Consider the following 21,558-nt stretch of genomic DNA (forward strand, 5'->3'; position numbering starts at 1 on the left):
CCTTCCAAGGTAACCTGAGCCTTTGCTTCCAGGAGGTTATAAGGGTCCCATGACCTGAGCAGAAGGAGCTTCTTTAACTCCTCTGGTGATCTTGTTCTCTAGGAATATGCAGCAAATGTGATGGTGCTCCCTGACTCCCTCATTACTTGATTGGCACATGAAAATGATTAGCAGGTGAGAGAAGCTTATAAGAAAGGGAAAACGCTTGTGGTGGTTTTGTAGGCTCAGTTTCAGTAGAAGGATTGTCCCTGCTATGGAGTGGTTTTGGGGGAGCTCTTTTCTCTGTCCCTCGCTTTGGAGGCAGGGCTCATGGTGTTGTCCCCTTCCAGAGGGCTACTGCAAGGCCTCATGAAAGACAATCTGAGACATGCAGGTGAGTGGTTGTAAGATGATCTTGGCAGAGCATTAAGCACACCTGTGGTGGTGTTTTATTATAAAGGAACTCAAATGTCAGACATGTGGACATGTATTTTTGTGCCAGTGAGGATGAGGAGCAGAGAGCAGGACCCTAGGGAGATGTGGTCCCACTGTTGTGCAGAGGACCCCATGTTTGTGGGGAAGGGGTGAGTAATGTCCTGGGATGGCCAAACCATTTGGTTTGTGTGAGCTTGCAGTGCTTGGGCACAAAATACTTCAGCAGCAGAGCTCTCTCCTGCTGCAGCTTCCAAGGTGGGTTTTTGTTCTGTCCTTCCTTGCTACCACCCATCCGGTGCTGGCCCACAGGTCCTGCCCATTGGCTCTGAGAGCCCCACTGAGCCATAAGCAGGTTGCAGTTGCTTTAATGTTATTGGATTTTGACAGATTAGGAGGCGAATCCTTTCATGTGTTGGGGCAGCTTCCCAATTGAAGCTCTCTTAATTTATCTGAGTCAGCTATCCCCAGGGCAATTGCAGGAGGAGCAAGCTAAGGATGACCCATGGCAGAGGGGACCATCATAGCAGTAATAAAAAAATTCCTGCCCTTCACTAAATCCCTTAGTCATGAGGCTGTATTAGCTGGATTCCATATGTTTTAATTAGGAATTATGTATTTTAAGGGAACCAAAATCCGATTCTAGTAGAGACATGATTACATATTTGTAATGGTTCTCGTTTCATCTGGCTTTTGTAGAGATACCAATACAGGTACCTGCTCTTGTTTGCAACCATATTTTTAAAAGTGTGAGCAACCTGTGTTAGTGATTTTTTTTCTTTTTCTCCCCCCCCCCAGTGTGAAAAAATGTAATTCCCTTTCCAATGCAGAAATTGGGTCAGCAGATCCTAATGAAATAATCCTGGATAACAATGCACCATACAAGGATCTGCTTCCACTAATTAATGACTAATTTTTCTTTCAAAATACAAAGTACTAGCCTCTGCCTGCGGTGGATGGTGACTCCACCTTCAGCGGCCCATGTTTGTTGCATGTTATGCCATTTTTAGTAGTGTCATGCCCCAGGTGGGAAGGTCAAATAGAAAAAAGCTTTTTGCCACGGTTCAGCTAATATGGATCATGCTGATATAATCCCTACCTGATTACAGTTATAAGCTCCTAAAACACTGCCCATAAGTGATAAAGACTTCCTTTGTGCTTCAGGGTGTAATCCGCATCAAGCCAGTTTCAATAAGGATTATGCGCATCTGAAGTGCTGCTGAGGTTTTTGAATCAAAATTATAAACAGAAAACATAATAAAAAGCCTGTCATGTCTCTGGATTGGTGACACTGCACCTTGAAATTTGACCTAAAGGGTGGCGATGCCACTCTGCTCATGGAAATACAATATATGCTATTAAGCCAGATACATAGCGAAAGGATCAGCTTATTCCAAGGTATGATGCAATTAGGTCAATTTTGATAGTAGCTCACTTCTGGTTTGGTCTAAGGTATTAAAAAACAAACTCAAATGAGATTGGTTTGTTTATTTTTGTGCTTTTGGGGGTTTTAGGTGTCCATGTGTTCTTTCTTTTTATAAAGACTTCATCCCCATGAGATGTGCATGTTGGAAGCTGAGTTTTGGAGCTTAAAATAGGATTATGAAATTGCGTGCCACGCTTTTAATGAGTAAAACACATTAATTAAAAAGACATAATGGCCAAATTAAGGATGCCCAGGATGTTCTTGTTTTGTGTCCTTATTGTGCTTTCATTGGATTACCTACAGTGCAGATAGGGATTTCTATAGTGTGTAAAACTTCACATCTCTAAAGAGTTACGCTGCGCCTTAACCATCTCTCAAACTGCCAGTAAAGAGCTGCTTCAATTATTTATCCTCCTCTCAAACCCATCTCAGGGTCCTCTGACTTCAGCAAAATCATCCTTTCCCTAATTTTCATTAAAAAATTTTTTTTTGCACCTGGTCATTTGATCAAGGCAGGAGATGCACAGGCAGCCCCAAGCATTCATTCTGTTTCCTTCATTTTTGGGGACTGGCTGAAGGGTGGAGCCAGGCCCAGGCAGAAGATGGAGCAGCCCTGGAGCTGCTTTAATCCATATAATCAGGCACAGGCCCTGAAGGAGGTTCGCCACCTCCTTCAGCTCTTCCCTCCGCAGCCCGCCCTCAGGGGTTGGGGAGTTTAGGTAGCGCTCCGGGGCCAGGAAGCTGGAATATGCAGTACAGCTGCTTTTCTTCTATTAGAGAGGCATTTGACGCCAAGTACATTGTCCATTCGGGTGCTTGTATTGCTGGACCTGGTTAGCTTTTGCTGTAAAGCAGTAGTACTTTTTGGCATCCAATGTGAAAATCGTGTGGCAGAATAAATTTTAGAGGTGATCCTGTGCCAAGGCTGTGGCAAAGCTGAAGAGCCTTTTTGATCAATTTGTCTTTTGCTTTTCTAACGGGGTGCCTCAGAAATGCAGAACGAATCACAGACATGCTGCAGCTCACTGCTTATTCTTGAAAGCACAGTCCAATGGCCATAATTGTTCAGGGTTTGGTGTTTTGTTCTTTTTTTCTCTAAACCACTTCAGGATGGGAAGAAGGAAACTGCATCTAGTGATTTCCAGGATGGGAAGTCTGTCAGGAATGTTTCAAATCCACGTGTGCTTGGGGGTCCTGGGCTGGTGGATTGGTCGCTCCAGTGTGGCGGCTGTGGCCAGCTACTCCAGGACACCAGGTTTTCAGTGCGCCACAGCACATGCTTTAGCAGTGAATTTGGCCTGAAACATTTTGCGTCATTAATTTTTAAATCCTTCTCCTTGCCACCTGGAAAAAATCTGGAGGTATGTAAACAAGAGCACACTGGTGCTGTGGAAGTGGCAAGCACAAAAAGTTTTGCTGTGGTTCTGAGAAATTAGAAGAATAATAAAAAAAAAATCTAGAAATTATTCAGAGCAAATGAGCTATTCTCCCATGCTGTTGCGGGGCTGAGTGCAGGAGTGTGGGTGAGGCAGCTGTAAATCTGTCCTGGCGAGGAGATGCTGTCCCGGACTGGCGTTACTTGACTGGTCTTTGGAGCTGTCAGGCTGCTTGGACAACTAGTGAGTCGCGACATTCGGAAAGCGCCATGACATCTGGCCCCTCCTATGTGCCACACGCTCTGTCCCCACGTTATCTCCTGTGTCTAATGCCAGGGGGCTCTGACAAGGCGCAGGCAGCCCCAGGCCTGGGCATGCCCCCAGGGTCGGGCTGGCCGCGTGCCCGGCCGTGGCCTCCCAGGCTCCTGCTGGCTCCGCAGCCACAAAGGAAGACTTTTCCCTTCTCTTTTTTTGCAAAGCACATTTTTATTGGCTAGGGATAAGATCTGGTTTGGAGCATAGGCATTTGCATGCGTAACTCCACTTCCTGTTGTTTTCTTCTCTTTAATGGGCTTTAACTCTTTGCAGAAACAGTGCATGGGTGAAAGGAGGCTGGTGTCAGTTTGGCCGGGAAGGCGCACGTGCTGCGAGATGCAGTAGTGCCTCGTTCCCCTCGAGGTGCTCGGCTGGCGCTGCACCCGCACAACTGCAGCGATTTTGTTTCCCCTTCTTGTACCGCCTCAACCCGAGGGTGAGGTGCTGCGGGACTGCCCGGTGTGCGAAGCGGGGGCTGCAGCGGCGCCTTTCGGTTTTCATGTATCTCGCAATAAAGAACCGCCCCGCTTTGCAATCGCGCGCGCGCCCTTCCCCAACCGCCCCGCGCCAGCCGCTCCAACCGCCGCCGCCGCGCGCGCCCCGCGCCAGCCGCTCCAACCGCCGCCGCGCGCGCCTCGCCAACGGTCCCGCACGGACCGCTCCAACCGCCGCCGCGCGCCCCTCGGTCACTGTCGGGGCGAGGGACGGACGGCTCTCTATCGCTGTCCATTGGCCCGCCGCTCCGGCCAATGAGGCGGCGGGGTGGGGCGCGGCTCTCGCGAGAGCGGCGCGAGGCCGGGGTGGTGGAACCATGTTGCGGGCGGTCGCGGCGCAGCGCCTGCGGCGGGCGGTGAGTGCAGGCGGGGAGGGCGGGAAGCGCGCGCGCCCCTTCGGCTGCGGCCCGGGGGCTCCGCCGTGGTGCCCGGTGCGGGGTGCCGAGGGGCCGGTCGCTTTCTCGCCGCCCCGGCCGCGTGGGCCCGTGCCCAGTGGGGCAGAGGTGTCGCGGGGCGGAGCGTGGGGCCGAGCTCTGCTGTCGGCCCGCCCGGCAGTGGTGTCCGGGGGCCGAGCAACAGGCGCCGCCGAGGCCGAACTCCTCCGCTGGACTCTGCTTCCCTTAGACACCGTGGCTGTTGAAAATAAAGTTTCTGAGTGGACGCCGGGTGTTTGAGAGGCCCTTTCCAGTGCTCGCTGCAGGCAAGAGTTGAGGGTTGTTGTACTGTATGAAGAGCTAATGTAGTCATAAGGGAAGTCTTAAATTTCTCAGAGTGCTTGCTCTCATCCACCCTTGTACAGGACTAGCTGAGGAACAGGACTACTTTCCTTACGGCTGGAAGAGACTTGGAGTTTGTTATTGCAAACTCTTAACAGTGTTAGAAAGACATTTGTGGCTCAAGGATAGGCTTTCTGGGGTTTTGAGAGGTTAATAGAGCATTTCTCAGTCACATGAACTCAGCTGTGCAGAAGCATGATTGCTTTAACCCTCACAGTCCGTGGAAGGAAGCTAATGTGAAACACTTGTTGCTTTTCCACATTGACCTTCATACTGCTCAGCTGGGAGGAGTGCTGGGCTTTTGGAGGCCATTTGCTGCTTGATGTGTCATAGTGGCTATGTTATGTTACCAAATTTAACAACTAGGTGAACTCAAGGTTAGTTGGAGTACATGATTCATGAAGTGGCCCTGAATATCTGTTCAATCTCGTAGCATGCACACTCCTTCCGCTAGCCCTTCTAAAAGAGGTTTGAATCTCACAGATTTCTTTTTTGAGCTCTCCAAGGCAAAACACAGGTATTACAGCTCTACATTAGGAATTATGGATATTTGAATTGGTTTCAGGTACTAAGAATATCTTAAAAGAAGAGCAAAGGTGGACCAGGACATACATGATTTAGTTAATCTGAAAATGATAACTGTTGTAATCATGGACATCTTTCAGTTATTGTTAGGCTGTAGGCTTTCCAGAGCAAAGGTCCTAGAGCTCCTAGAACATATGGTACTGCTGTGCAAATAATACTTTGCTCTCATGATCACTGCACAATTCAGTTACATGTCCTGGAAATGAGAAGTCAACTCCTTTTTTTTTCACCCTTGTGCATCTAAACTCATAAATTTTTATAAAATAAAAACAATAAAACATTGTGTGCATCTTCAGTGTGTAGGTAACAATGTAGTCTGTAAGAGAACCAAAGGAAACTCAATTTCAGCGCTGCTAATGCTCTTGCAGTTCATGAGTGAATAGTCTAGAGAAAAACAGGATGCGAGAGAGAAAGTATGAGCAGCAAGGAAAGGTTGGAGTTGCATGTCTTAAAGATGGGAGGACTGAGGAGGAATACAAGACTGCAAGGACACAAAAAATGGTATGGAGATGGGAATAAGCAGTTTTACTGGTCCGTGGATGATAAAATAATAACAGTTCATTTAAACTGCAAGAAGGCTATTTAAGATAGCTATTTAAGATGGCTATGAAGAGTTAAGATAGACATTAAGAAATCCTTTCTAGCTGAAAGGATTGTGAGTTTTAAGAATAGGTTGCCTAGGAGTCTTCATCATTGGAACACACTAGCAATAAGCTAGACAGATATGTTGGAAATAACATAGATATGGTTGCTGAGCATCTGATGAGGATAGCTTTGTATGAGCTCTTGAGGTCCCTTCCAAACCTGTCCTGATAGGAAATTGTGATCATCAGGATTGTCTTGCAGACTTTTAGTTATGGGGCATGTTGAGGTCACACATTCCTACCTTTATAAAACAACAAACAGCTAATGTGTTCCCTTAACATTCTCTGTTCTTTATTGTTTTTATCAGATAAGCAAGTGTCTGCTTTTTTGCCTATTCACAGTGTTGGTTGGGTTTTTCTTTCATTTTTCTCAGATGACATCACACAGCATTTTGGGGCCAAATTGATTGTAGGTGGATAGAATACCAACGCCTTTAATTTTGTATGCAGTTGTCATTCAACCTGTGTCAAAGTTAGAATTTGTCCTAAGGATATTCATGAAGGGCAAGCAGTGCTAGTCTTGACTGTTTGAAGTCTTAAATGAATCTCTCAGGCTCCCTCACTTTTACCTCCGGGCTCCCTCAAAAAACCTCCCACAGTGGAGTGAAAGAGGGAAGGACATTGTGGCTCTCAGTTTTTTAAGAAAACTGTTTTGCTTTGTGTAATATTTCAGGGTTCTGCTGTTGTTTTAAAGGCCCAGATAGAATAAAAGTTATGTTTGTTTCTGCAGTGTGTTTTTTGGGGGAGCAAGAGATATTTTAGAGTTGGCTTAAACAAAATAACGGGCGTGTTCTTATGAACTGTTGGAGATCTTCAGACGAAAGTGATCTTAACTGTCAGATTTTCTTTCTTACTTTGTAGTGTAGTATTTTACCATATAGTAGCTTTTGAATAAAACGAAATGTGACTTGTTAATTTTTAGTGATATTGAGCAGGTACTCTTACTTTGTCTTTACAGTGTTTTGGGGGACCCAGTTTTCACAGCTGTTGAGTCTTTGAGTTCCAGTTGAGTTGTTTAGAGCTTTCAATTTCCTGGCATTTCTGAAAATGGTGGATTTTATTTCAATAATATATATCTCATGATGCAAGTGTGGGTTTCTTTGTTGTTTTTTGTTTTGTGGGTTTTTTTAGCCTGAGAAAATTCAGATAAATTGGTTTAATAGCCTGAAACACGCCTTACTCAGAAAGTACTGGGCTACATTTGTAGTCTTAGGGAATACTTGTATATATGTTTCAATTGTCATTGATAAGATCACACTATTAACTTTTTAAGTGTATTTATCTTGAATTCACTTTCAGTAATGTTGTCTGTATTTCAAAACAGCTTTGTTGCTTTGATTTTATTAATGGTTTGCATGGGATATATCTGGAAAATTTTCCTCTGTATTGTGTCTTTTATTGCTTCTTCAATTCCTTTGTAATTTTACGTCTTTATTGTAATTCCTAAATAAATCCTTTTTATAAGTATTTTCTTTGTTTCTTTTGCTGTTCTTTGCTGCAGTTATAGCTTCTTTTCAGTTCAGGTGCCTTTAGTGTTGTTTTTCTAGTTAGCGTTTCCTGTAGTTAAATAGCTGTCGCTTAGACCTCTTCTGTAGCCAGATCTGTACAGGGGTTCTAGGAGAAGTATAAATGTTATTGCTGGAGCTCGCTCCTGTCCCTGAGCTTCCCAATATTTTTATTTTTTTTTTATTTTATTTTATTTTATTTTATTTTTATTTTTATTTTATTTTATTTTATTTTATTTTATTTTATTTTATTGTTTTGCAGCTACAAGACTGCCTGTTAATAGAATTAGGCATTGTTTTGTTGTATAGGAATGTAGCCATTATCTTTAGTAATACCCCAATTCCTAGTTCCTCGAGTTGGTTCTTGGGAATTTTGCCCAGTGATAATGGGTCTCTGTGAGATATGTGATTCCTATTAAGCAGTTTTAAAATCTTAATTTCTGGCCATTTTGTTTTTACAGCTAAGAAAATCAGCTCTAGAGATAACTTTGTGGCTCCAGTTGTTAGGTGATTTGCCTTGTGAATTTCTATTTCACTTTAGTTCCCAAAACTTCCAGCAGTTCTTCTGAAGAGGTTGGGAGGCAAACTTCAGTTTTCTGGGTGAAGTTTCTAACAGCCTATTTTATATTCACACATATTTGGAGTGTGGGGCCACGTTGGAGCTCTTGCATTTCTGGAAAGACTTTGGCCCTTCCATCTTTTGTTCCTGCGTCTGCCACGTGTGTTACTTCCAGAACCATTTTCATAATTCCTGCATTACAACGAGCACCCTTGGAGCAGGCTGCAGGCAGTCAGCTATCAACTGTTGACAGTAGAGGCCCTTGATACCTGTCTGCTCACCAGTCTCGCCAAGCAGCAAGCAAAGATATACGATACTTTTTTTCTGGGATTTTTCAGCTGTTAATACATATATTTTGTGGCATATAAGCAGCAAATCTGTATTTAAGAAGTGCTGGGCCTGCTTGTATGCTGTTCAGGTGACCTGTCTATGTGCTGAAAGACCAAGATACGTTCATTTTGCATTGGTGTGGCTGTGAAGAGCAGATCACCTGAACAAATTGAATAAGTACTTTGGATGTATGGGGTCTTGGCCTCATGTGTGGGTTTATCTGTGCTAATTTCAGTTAATTTGTGTGAAGTTTAGAAATTTGGATATTATGCTTAGATTTTTCACATTCTGCTTTGAAAGCGGTGCTGGGTTTCTCAGGTGGGGAGCAAAAAAGATGCTTTGGGGAAACGACGTGATAGATTCAGCGAATCCTTTGGTACTTTGTGAGTGGCTTGACTGATGTATACTACACGTCTAGGTTAATATTACCAACTTTTTAGACATCTGGAAGTCAGAGGCCAGGTTTGCTCTACAGTAAATGCTGGGGGCGGGGGGAGAGTGGGAAACCCCAGATGTTTTTCCTTCATAAATGTTTATTTTAGTATAAACTTAATCACTGTCTGGAGTTTCCAATAGGGGGGAAATGTAGATGTTTCTGCTGTAGAGGGAATGTAGGTGCCTACCCTCGATTTATATCTAAACCTAGGTGAAATAAATTTCCAATTCTACTGGTTGTTGGCAGATGTATTATTAATCTACTGGCATGTGTGAGAACCCACTTGATTGCTCAAGTTTGTGGGATGTTTAACTGTAATTGATTTCTTTGGATAGCCTGATTTTCCAGAGCTTGGTTTTCACCAGGAGTCTTCTGTGGTACAAGCGCCGAGTGCTGTTCCCTCTCAGGGCATTGTTTTTGATAGTTGGGTTGTTCTGTGTGTCTTATTTCTTGTGCTTTTTATCCTTGCTGCCAGCTGGTTAGGTTTATACTCAACCTTCCCCTTTTATCTAGGCTTGAAACTAGACATCCTGCCCAAGTACAGGTGGAGAAATTATGTCAGTGAAATAATGGGCTAACATGCAGCTGGACAAGTTACTTCATCAAAATAACTACCTGTCCTCTTCACTGACTCATTGCAGATTCTCAGTTTTCAGGATCAGATGTGACTGGATAAATTACCCTTTGGTTTTACTGCAGAATATTATAACAAACAAAAGTCAAGTTTTGGTTTGGTTTTGTTAAAAAAAAAAAAGATTTTACATGTGTTAGTATATTAAAATTCAGACTCACGTAGGAATCTTATTTGTCATCCAGGATTTTTGCCTAAGATCTAGAATGGGACTTTAGTTTAAATCTAGTCTTGTCTTTGTATTCAGAAACGTCGTGCATATAGGCATAAAGTGACCTGCTGGTGTGCAGTTCCCACAAATATAAAATGTGGTATTACCAGTTTAGAAATAATACCTAGTTGATGCTGTAATATCCAGTCTACTCAAGCAATATCTATTGCTCTTATTCTTTTTGGCTAAAAAAGATATTTCTCGGTTTATTCTAGAATTGCTTGACAATGATATAGAGCTCTTCTGGTGGTACAGTACTTATTTAGGGAAAAGATCATAATATAGTCAGAATTAAGTGCGTATTTAAAATACATGCTTCTTAGAGCCAAGCCAGGCTTTTATTAAAGATATCTGTAAAGAGTCTGTGGCTCCCTTTGAAAGTTTGAAAACTCCAGAATCTTTCAGGAGCACGGTCCACTTTACCCTGCGACACAACTATAAATCATTGGAAAAGTGGGCTTTTTGCCACAAAAGCATAGATTTATTCTTCAAACGGTGACTAAAATCTCATAACTTTTATTGCAAATGATGTATGAAACATAATCAAAAATATGGTGTATGATCTATATTGGCAATAAATATTTTGTTACTGGCAATAGGCTTCGAACGATCCTAGAATCTTTAATTGTAACAAGTAACCTTAAGCATAAAAGATGAAATGCAGAGCACTTTTACAAGAATCCTCATTGTTTTAATCGAAATGACAAATTACGATCCTGATTCTGCCAACACTTGTGTTGTATTTATATTTTTACACTGTGATTAGCTTCAGGGAATTTCTTGGGATTTGTTTTCTCTGTGTGAAGTTTAGCATCTTGGTGGGCTTTGTGTGGTTGAAGTCCATATAAAATTTTAGCCTCTCAGATTTTCTGAAGCTTTTTTTCTAGTTTAAGTGGTGCGCAAGTGCCTATTTGGCGTGAGGGGAGATGGTGTCAGAATATATGTTTAAGAAAATAGTATTTAGCTTGTAGTCTTTAGCATTGTGTTGGTATTTGTGCTATAGTCATAATAATATATTTTGTGTTCCATGTGTTCCATATTACATTGATCATAACTCAAGTCTTGATGTAGGCTTTATGTAGGATAAAAAAAGACTTGAAGGATAATATTCACATTCCCACCTCAAACCCTTTCCCTACCCTAGTATTAGTCTTGCAGGAATAATGTTTTTTTCCAGGTTCACCTGAAAATTAGAGAGGAGAGTCTTGGAGCTTAGAATATTTTGGTTTGGTTTCATGACATTTCTCCCTCCCCTTTCCCCCTTCCCCTTTCCCCTTTCCTTTCCTCTTTAGAAGTTAAAGTCTACATGTGGATGGTGAATTAGTCAAAAATATTATTTAAGGACCATAAAATTGTGGTGATAGACTGAAGTAGTCAAAGTGTCAAATGTTTTAAAGGAAAATAGGAAAAAATAAACCCAATGCTGTTCAACAGTTCTATTAGTGTGTTTTCAGACTGAGCCCTTGCTGCTCAGTTGTCATCCTGCCACTGTGTACAATTTTGCCTTTATACATAACTAATTAAAAAAGTGAGTTCTGTGTGAGCTAGATTTTGGCTAAAACCTATAGTAAAAAAAAAAAAAACCAAAACAAAACCCCAGCAAGTAAATATTTATTTGCTGCCCTTGCTTTCCTTGTGTCTTAGTCTTACTGGTCTAATCGTCGCTCTTTAAGGTACTTAGTTAAGTTGATCAGCTGAGCTTGAATGTAATTTAATAAAACATTTTTCTTAATACTGTTCAGTATGTTCCTGTGGAGGCTTTAGTTTAAACACAGCATGTTATAGATATGCTGAAGTCAAGCGAGTTTATACCTTTTTTTTAAACACTATGTATTCTGCCTACTTAACAAAAATTATCTAGATTTAACCTATTTTGTTTGACAGCAGTGGTTTACAGTTTGTATAATTGATAACTTTCTGTAAAGCATTAAATGCTCTTAGGAACAGTTTTTTTACTTAAATGCTAAGTATCAAACGCCTCTCTCTTTTTTTAAAGGGATCACTGCTGCGGAGGTTTCAGAGTACATTAGTCATAGCAGAACACAACAATGAGACTCTTACACCCATTACACTAAATACTATCACTGCGGCGAAACGTCTTGGAGGTGAAGTTTCTTGTCTAGTAGCTGGTACCAGCTGTGACAAGGTAGGAAATGCTGTTTTCATATGAACGAAATAATGAATGCAGTGAAACAGTACTTGGTAGCGTCTTGGTCAGCCTGAAAAATATTCTGTAGTGAACTGTGCCAGGAATTGCTAATCTGCCAGAAACTTCCTGCACTTGAACTGCTTCTCTTCTGAAGTGAAAATATGGTTATAGATTTCATTTCACAAGGGAGAATATCAATATCAGTTGTTACAAGCTTAAGCAAGCAAATTTTTACAGGACTAAAGGACAATTAACTTTTAAAACAATATTTCCCTGTAAAGGTTGAAAGACAAATATTGCAGTGCTAAGAACTTGGAAAGAAGCTTGTACTTGGTCAAACAGAAACCAGCAGAAGTGAAAGAGCATAGTGACAAAGAGGGCATCTGAGCATCTCGCCTTTACTAGTCAACTACTAGTAGCATAGCGAGAGCGTGTTTGCAACCTAAAATTCTGAAATTAGTGCTTCTTGACTTTATCATATAGCTCACGTCTAAAAAAGTTTCTTGTTGTATTGTCAGTCTAATTTTTGTGTGCAAAACCTAGAGACAATATAGGTAGTACATTAGTGACACTTTTATTCCAGCATGATGTACTCTTGTGTGAACAGTAAAAGTACAAATAATTATGCCTCATATTTTTCAAACTGGGCTATTGTTTATGAATTGTTATTCTGAAAGCAATATGTGGTATCTTTTGCGGGAGGCATACTTATGGCAATTAATTCACAAATAGGTGGAGAAACCTCACTGGCTAATGAAGACTTGAGACCCAGGTGTTCAAGGTGAAGACCTGGAAGCAAATATTTATCTACATCAAGAAAATGCTTTGACACTTCCATAGTAGAAAAATGATTGGGAACATTTTGTTTGTTTTTTAATACTAAGTATATGGCGTCTATTTGGCAATCTGTGTCACCCTGGGGAAAAGTACTTTACAGAAAATGGAGGGTTTTTTTAAGCTTCTGCCTAAGAATCTGTATTGATAGGACAAAAGAACCAGTTACTCAAACAGATATTCTGTAGCAGCTATTATGGGATTTTTGTTTATTTCCTCTTGTTAATTTTTGAGGGTAAATTGATACTCAAGCAAACTCAGTAAAACTACGCTCGTTCTGAGACGATGCATGTGGTCTCCAGACACTGCTGTCAGTCCTCTTCTCTCTGATCTGCAACAACCCTTTTATCATTTAAACTTCATTTCTGCAAATTTAAAGGAAAAAATGCATAAATATAGAATTGAAAATATAGATCACATCAGTAGGCAGAGTCAGCTGCAAACAAAGGCTCACTCCTAAAATCGGACAAAGATCATAATAACATTGCTGTACCTTTGTGTTTGCGTTGTATGCTTGTGCGCTAGATATTGACCGATTTAAAATAAAGTAGGATTGGTTTCTTGATGATTATATCAGAATAACGAGCAATAATCCTCAAGTGTGATTGTTACTGGCTGTTGTAATAAATCATGAGATCATTGTGTAATCCTGCATACAGGAGGTGAGCTTTCCTATGTTTGATTTGCTTTCTAGTTTTCTTATTCACAAAACTAATTTTCATTATTCCATAAGGCACTATGCTGTGAGTCAGACGATCTGCATTTTGTTCCATCAGGTTCGTTCTGATTTGGAAATTCACATACTTGTGAGTTCCAGTTTTAACTAATCTATAGGCTGTGAGCTCTTTGCAGCCAGGACGCTCTCTTGTTATTTATTTGTGGTGCCTGTTATAATGCAAACTAATAATAATTCATTTGTAATCATAGGTAGCACAAGAACTCAGCAAAGTGCAGGGTGTTGCAAAAGTACTAGTGGCTGAACATGATGTATACAAGGGATTTCTGGCAGGTGAGAGTTGTTCTTACCTATTGACAAAAGAAATGGTATTTAATTTGCGATTGAAGATAAGATAGTTGTAAATTTTGAGCAATATATTTTTTTTCCCTCAGAGGAGCTGACTCCCTTGATTTTGGAAACTCATAAAAAATTTAATTACACCCACATTTGCGCTGGAGCATCTGCCTTTGGGAAGGTAAGTACACCAAAGTGCATCAAAAATTTCTTGTAGAAAAGAGACAGAGATGCTGTCGTATGTAAGAGTGTGAATCAAATGCCTGTGAGGTCAGCCATGGACAGTTTGGAGTTTTCAATAAATGTTACAGTAGTTCACTGAAGAGATCGTTAGTTAGAAACACTGATTCACGTCTGAGTTTTATTACGGGCTGACTTGGACAAAGGAACAGTGTAGAAGAAATATTTAGTGGTGACCAGCTAGTTCTATGTACACAAGGCAAAATGTACAGTAACACAAAATAGGTTAAGTAATCTGAAAGCACTATGAAGATTGTAAGGAAAAACACAGTAAATCGAGATGAAAAATGTTTTATTTGCATGTTGAAATGAAAGTGTGCAGACCTATTGGAAGCAAATTTGGTTTGGGGAGGGGGGGGAATTGCATCTATGATGGAAGTCATGTAAATTGAAATGTCTGTAAATACATATAAATAACACAGATCCAAGCCCTAGCTGAGATGTTTTTTAACAAAAATACAATTTTTCAAAACTTGTTTTTTAAGGAGTGTATTTTTATGTGTGTGGAGAGACTCAGTTCTAACAATCTGGTGGAGGTTGTGGTGCAGCTAAATTAGAGAAGTAGGATACTTCAGAAATCTTGCCGATGCGGGATGAATGATGACATCAGCCTTCCAGCTGACTACTTTCACTTCCAATCAATATCAATCCGTATACTTGTAATTTTGCTAAGAGAAATCTTTACATATCTTAAGTCTTAGGGGATTTATTTATTTATTTATTTTTACTTTTGATCTGCAGTGTCTTAGTAAAGGTTAATAGTTTTTGCTTTAAAGCTTACGCTTCCATTTTTGAGTGCTTAATGTGAACGATTTCAGAACTCGGCCTTTCGTGTTGTACAAGATTAGGAGGGGGACAAAAAGCAAGCAAAGCTCCTGCTATTATTACTTTCTTCCTGATTTATGTTGCTCTTTTTATCCTCCTTCCTATTCCTAAAGTTGCTAAGTAATTTTTTAGAGTTTCAGAGTAGGAGAATATATATTTTAATATTAATTTTTAAAATAATAATATTTTGGCTTTTGGGGAGAGAGTGCAGGGGGTATTTTTTGTGTTGTCTCTGGTAACTAGTTTCCAAAAAAGCTTTTTTTTTTTTTTTCTTGAAGTGCTAAGAGCTCAGCAATCCATAATTGTCAATTTTCTGAGTGAGTTGCATCTATATTCAGATTTAAATTATTGAAGCAAATAAGCCTCCCAATTTAAGATATTGAATTAAGAGTTTACTTACAGTAAGTCTCATAAAATGTCTGATGTTATTACAATAATGGGATTTTATTTGGCTGCTAAAACTACATGAGTAGCCCTACAAAAATGTTACAGTTATACATGCCCTTTTTACTTACAGACAGCATTATATGAAGTTAAACTTGGAACAGGAGGCATTCTTTTACTGACTGTGTGCATTTTACTTAGCATTTACTTTGCTAACTTTTCATCTTGAACTTATAGAATCTTATTCCCAGAGTGGCTGGCAAACTTGATGTTGCTCCTGTTTCTGACATCATTGAAATTCAGTCACCAGACACTTTTGTGAGAACTATCTATGCAGGTGGGTAATCACACAAGGTATGTGGTATTTATGCAACAAAGGGTGCAATACTGGTAACTTTTCTACATAATCCTGTTGTCAGAACCTTGGAATAGGATAGGAATTTTCACTTTACAATCTGAATTGCTGTGGTTCATAAACATGAAGCCTGGGGGTGGTCATGATCCTCTGTGTTGGAGAAAGCAGGTAACCCCAGCAACTTTAGTACTATCAGTTAGGAACCTGGTCTGTCACTTTAATTAATAGAATTTGGTAATCTCCTTTATACATACTGCATTTCTTTGTTAATGTACTTCTGATCAGATTTTGCAAAGCATAAGACATTAAGGTAATTGTCCAGCTTTATTTAATATGACTAGCATTAGTTCTGATTTAAGATACCACAGGGTTATTTTTCCTAATTATGAAGACATTGAACTAATTATTTATAATATTTAATTGACTTAATTTGCAATTCTTTTTTCAGTCTTGTTTCTCTAATGCTTGTCTGACACTGTATTTTAATTAGCTATGAGCTCATTATCTTGTGTTTCTTAATATTACTGTACAAGATTGTACCATGTGCACCAGAGTGGTACTACATTTTGACTTACATTACCAGAATGTGATTTCGTGTTGCACTTTTTTAAGTTGCTTCCCAGTAATTCCCAGTTTCAAGATGACTTTGTTTATGAATAGCTGCTGTGGCAGCATTTTTCTCTTTTAGTGTTCCCTGTAGCCTCCAGTGTGAAGTAAATACCTTATATTTTGTATTATTGAGAGAAACACAATCTGACAGATACTTGGGATACGCCTCGTTGTCTTCTGTTCTGAGGAGTTTATGCAACAGGATAAAAGATCTACTTTGAATTATAGACACTCTTTTATGTTTAAGAATGACGCCTTCAAAGTTGCATTGGGGTTGTTTTTTCCCTTCTTCTGAAATTTAAAAGTTCATTCATAAGAGATGATCTGAATGCTCTGTACCCTTTAAAAATAGAGGGTTTATTATCATACTTCATAAGCATGGAGCTAAAAAGTAAATTTAAATATTTGTAATCTACATTTATGAAGTGCCTAGATTTCAAGTTTTAGTCATCTAAAACTGAAATTTTGGGAAGTAACTTTGTGAATGTTGCTTATTCTAGTAGAACTGCTAATGTGTTTCTGATGTTAATCTTATTGTTTTTTTAAAAAGCATGGTATGTGTGATATTATCATCTTTAAAAATATAATGTGACTTTTTTTTTAAGGAAATATTCTTTGCACTGTGCAATGTGATGAAGCAATTAAAGTATTTACTGTACGGGGAACTTCTTTTGAGGCTGCACCAACAAGTGGTGGTACTGCCAGCTTAGAAAAGTGTGAGTATTTGTTCTGGTATTTTGTCATTTCATGTAATAGAGTTAGTTTTGCTCACTGCACGGTGATGTTTTGCAGAAGTATTTCTCAAAGCAAATGGATTGTCATAATGTTGACTTTATGCTTTTAATACGGGTATTTGCTCTTTTTAGTGATGGCTAGTAAGGGAAGATATGTATTACCTGCTCTATTGCCTCTTTTCCTTTGTCCAAAAATGGAGATTATCAGTGCTGAAATCTGTGCTTGTTTCACTCACTGCTTAAATCTCTGCTACTGCAATCTTGAAACTTCTCATTATTTAAAGTTACAGCTGTTTGAATAACCAGCTTGGTTTTCAAAGCAAGATTGAGCAAAAATAAAAGTTGCTGGCTAGCCATAGTTTTGGTTTAATCGGTTGTATTTGAATTGAGATAGGTGATTGCAGTGTCTAGCTAAATCAGTAATAGTTTAAATTGATTAGAGAACACACACGTTGTTTTAGGTCAGTTTAAACTGAATCAGTTTAAATTATTATTTTAATGAAGTCAATGTTGCTTTGGTAATAGAGAAATCCAGTCACAGAGTCACAAAATAGTTGAGGTTCGAAGGGACTTCTTGAGACTGTCTAGTCCAACCGCCCTGGAGCAGATTGCCCAGGACTGTGTCCAGTCAGGCTTTATCTCCACAGATGGAGACTTCACAACCACTCTGGGCAACCTTTTCCAGTGTTTGATCACCTCTACTGTTTTTAACTGTGGCCCTTTTTATATGACTGTGCTGTAAATGCAGCAGAGGCAATCATTAGTAATGTGCTGCGTGTGTGTGTCCCAGTCCTTCTGTTTTTCTGGGCGGCTCAGTACCTGCCTCTGAACCATCCTGTATTTCCTAACGTCTGTGAGCGTTAGGAAGTAAATGCTACTCGGTGCTTGAGATTAGCATATTGCACCGTCATTGCACTACTTAATTGGCTTGTTTGCGTGTGTTAATAAGAACCACACTTACTATGGTGGGTTGATATCAGTGTGTTTACTTATACAGCAGACCTTCATTTTAGTGCAGCTTGTACTATAGGTTACTTAAATACAACTAATTAGAAGCTCGTAACTCAGAGCTGCAGAGCAATTACTGATAGTAGTTAAAAGCTTGTGGTAGAATTGGTTCTAGAATGAACTTTTGCATTAAGTTTAGGCTCAGATTTAAAAGGTTGAAAATACAAGCTTTATCCTTTTTTGAGTGTATGTTTTTCTTCATTTGATGAATGCAGTAACCCCTCCACCGCCTGTTGGTCTATCTGAATGGATTGAGCAGAAGTTGACAAAAAGCGATCGACCAGAGCTTACTAGTGCAAAAGTGGTTGTATCGGGTGGTAAGTAGATAATAAATACGTTGCATTTAAGTAATGGTACATCTGGATTAAATAATATCTGTGGCAGAACACTATAAGGTGATATATTAAAAAGAAATTATGATGTAATTCTGAAAAATGGCATAAGGGCCAGTGGGAATGCACCCTAACACGTATGTTTCATGAAGAGGCAAAACACGAGTTTAACATGCTAGTAGACTTTTCTAAGAACTATGTCATGTGTGGTGAGTCCGTTTAAAACCAGAGCAATATGAAATGTTTTTAGATCCAAATCTGTCATGTTTAAAATTATTGCTCATCGTTACAGGCAGTCCAAACATTACTATGTAATGGCTTTAATGATTTAAAAAATCATTATGATTGTATTCTGCTCTTCAGGTATAAAGCGGTGGACTGTGATTTTTACTGTGTGCCTGTGGCTAAAAAAATACTCCTTAGTTATCTCACTACAGAGTTTCTCACCTAAAGCCAGCAGGGGGAGCACGAATTAGTAAAAAAACCGTGTTTCCTTGATTTCAGAGAATGATTCTGATGGTGCTGTGTGCAGGAAGTAAACTAGACAGAGTGGTGTTGGTTTATACATATGAAATAATAATATTCGTCACAAAGACCAAAGCTTAATCTCCAAATATTAAATATATTTAGTAATATGTCCAAAAATACCCTATGCAAGGGTATATTTCTGCCTTTCCAAATGGAAATACTCATACGGAAAGTGTATGTAGGCAATAAAAAAAAATCTTAAAGCATATTATGTTCTTCTTTCTTCACCTTTTTTTGTTCTTAACTTATAAGGGAGAGGCCTGAAGAGTGGTGAAAATTTTAAGTTGTTATATGATCTTGCAGATCAATTGCATGCTGCAGGTAAAGTTGTTTTCCTCCTTTTGTTTAACCCTGATTATTATATTTAAAAATGTCACATTAAAAGTCTTTTATTTTCATGTCTTTATCAAATAAATTCTTAAAATCCTCTTAGATTAGTCATAGATAAAGTTTTGTCTTGTCCCTGTGGTCAACTGTGTATTTAAATGCCCGTGTACGAAGCAAATACTAAACTGTAATAGTCCCTGTCCTTCTCAAATCTCCAGAACACAAGTTCACAAACAAAAAGTGAAGTTACATAAATTAAAAAGTGGCCTTAGCTCACTTTGAAGAAAATACCAGTTCTTCATGTATCCTTATATGCTACTTACTGCTTTATAGTTCTTGTAGTTTGTGTGGCTCTGTCTTTTTGCTATGCTTTTGTATTAACAGGAGAAAATTGACCACGTGCACTGTTTCAACAAAATATTTTAAGTAAAGGTTGGGGGAGGAACTGTTTGCATTAACATTTTAACTACTGTAGTTTTAGATTTCGCATGTTATAATAAATTTATAGTTTTACTCAAATGGCTTTGTTTTTAAATTGGTCGCTTCACTAAATGTCCATGTGGCATTTTCAAGTTTACTTTGATATTTTTCTTCTCTGTGACTGACTTTTGAGCTCCACAGCAATATAAGATGGCACATGTGTTCTATTCAGACTTGGAGGAACATTATGGGAAGGCATTTATGGGAAAATCCTCTTTTGAAAAAGCAACAAGAGAAAATAATGGAAATACGCCAGACTGAAATCCTTGGTTTTAAATATATGGCCCTTTGGTGCTGGGAGTAAGGATTTCCTGTTGCTTATGAAGTGCATTAGCACTTAGTATTTGGAAGTTTCAGCCAGTGGTATAGAGAGGGATTACTATAAGAGCTCTTAAGAGGGAAGTTTCTAAATATGTGTCCATAGAGTGTGGGACTCTTCAGTAAAATACATGTGCTTTTATGGTGATATAAATTTGGCTTGCTAATATTTTAAAAGAAAACACTGGAAATATTTACTTTCAACTAGTTGGAGCTTCCCGTGCAGCTGTTGATGCTGGCTTTGTTCCTAATGACATGCAAGTTGGACAGACGGGCAAAATAGTAGCACCAGTAAGTATGGAAATATCTTTCATAAAAGAGCCGTGATGTTTTCTAGCATGCATTTTCCTTCAAAGTAAATGCTTAGAAATGAGCTAAGTCTTAATACTGAGCCTAACAGGAAAATCCTGGTGTGCCCATTGTGATATTGTCATTTGACCATACATTTGCAAAAGTACAGCAGCAAGCTGTGATGTAAATCTTTACTTCAGGTCAATCAGAAGTGTTCTGCAGACAGTTTTGTCAGAGGTTTTGCATGCTGGATTTTTTCATAGTTGCCTGTGCTGAACCTTTTTTAAGTTTTCTAACGGCCACCTTTGATACGCTAAAAGATGTCATTGCCAACATAAACTTGAAATTATATTGATATGTGGCTTGATCTCTGGAAAGTGTGGGGTTTGGGTTTTTTTACAGGTGATGGATTTTTTTAAAGTTTTGGTAACCATTAACGGGAGTATTGCATTGCATTCTATGCAAAATTTTTGAGAGAGATGAAAGTGCAAGAAACTTGAGAGAGAAATAATCTACAGGTTGGCTACTGTAGGGTGAAATACCAAGAAGGGCATACTCTGATGAGTGGCTTAGCGTTGGGAAGTAACTTGCTCCTCATCTTTTCTGCTATGCATCCTGACATCACAGGGGACTGATTTCTATCCCTCTGCCTTTTTGGGTCTAGGGAGGCCTTTTCTGCCATGTAGAAGTCTGAGTCTACTTTCATTGTTCCTTATGACCTGGGGAAATGTGTGAAAGTGGTAGCCAGATAAAGCACACTTGAGCATTAGCAAATAAGGTACAAATGTAGCTCATCGCAGTGGGGGGTAGAATGTGCACTGGCACGTACTGAGATGCGATGATCATGGGCATGAGTAGGGAATTGTGACTGAGAACATGGGCAGGTATGGCAGCCTGTCAGATGTACACTTTGAGCTACACAATCAAGTAAACAGCCTTTCCATAAGCAGTTCTGTTTGATGAGCATGTATGGCAGCAGAAGGCACCAAAGAGCAACTTTTTATTTGTTAATGGTTTAATGAGACCGGAAAGGGAGAGTGAGCTGGAACTTAGTAGAAACTTGTCGTATTTCAACTGCTACATTTACCAAATCACAGTAATTTAAATAATACTAAAAAGCTGTACATGTCCTAAGCCTTGATAGGATCTGAAATGTTTTGCCTTTGTACCACTAAGAGCTGCAAATTCGAGAACTTCAAACCATGACCATTATTTTTCCAGTAATATGTCCAGCAGGATAGAGCAATACTTGAAGATGTGAAAGACAGGAATTTGTGATTTCTGGAGTCTCTTGTCAGTTCTGTCTGCTGGCTGTTCTTGAACAAGATACTTTGTGCTTCTGAGTTCTTCTGTCTTGAAATGAGGATAGGGATGTTTGGTGCTTTTTTTTAAAGTCCTCATCAGAGGCCTTCTGATGATAACCCTGTAGGAAT

General features: G+C 39.5%; 1 protein-coding gene across 1 annotated transcript in view; it reads left to right on the forward strand.

Moving 5' to 3' along the window:
* The first annotated feature begins 4,278 nt into the window (after nt 1–4,278).
* The window catches only part of ETFA (electron transfer flavoprotein subunit alpha), a 30,859-nt gene continuing 13,579 nt past the window's right edge, over nt 4,279–21,558 (forward strand). The window contains exons 1-9 of the mRNA XM_054836399.1: nt 4,279–4,378; nt 11,696–11,845; nt 13,610–13,691; nt 13,793–13,875; nt 15,381–15,480; nt 16,713–16,823; nt 18,065–18,166; nt 18,962–19,030; nt 20,043–20,125. Coding sequence (XP_054692374.1) covers nt 4,340–4,378; nt 11,696–11,845; nt 13,610–13,691; nt 13,793–13,875; nt 15,381–15,480; nt 16,713–16,823; nt 18,065–18,166; nt 18,962–19,030; nt 20,043–20,125 — 819 coding nt within the window. The 5' untranslated portion in view covers nt 4,279–4,339. The remainder of the gene's footprint in view (nt 4,379–11,695; nt 11,846–13,609; nt 13,692–13,792; nt 13,876–15,380; nt 15,481–16,712; nt 16,824–18,064; nt 18,167–18,961; nt 19,031–20,042; nt 20,126–21,558) is intronic.

Source organism: Grus americana, chromosome 10 (assembly GCF_028858705.1).
Source record: "Grus americana isolate bGruAme1 chromosome 10, bGruAme1.mat, whole genome shotgun sequence".
NCBI lineage: Eukaryota > Metazoa > Chordata > Aves > Gruiformes > Gruidae > Grus > Grus americana.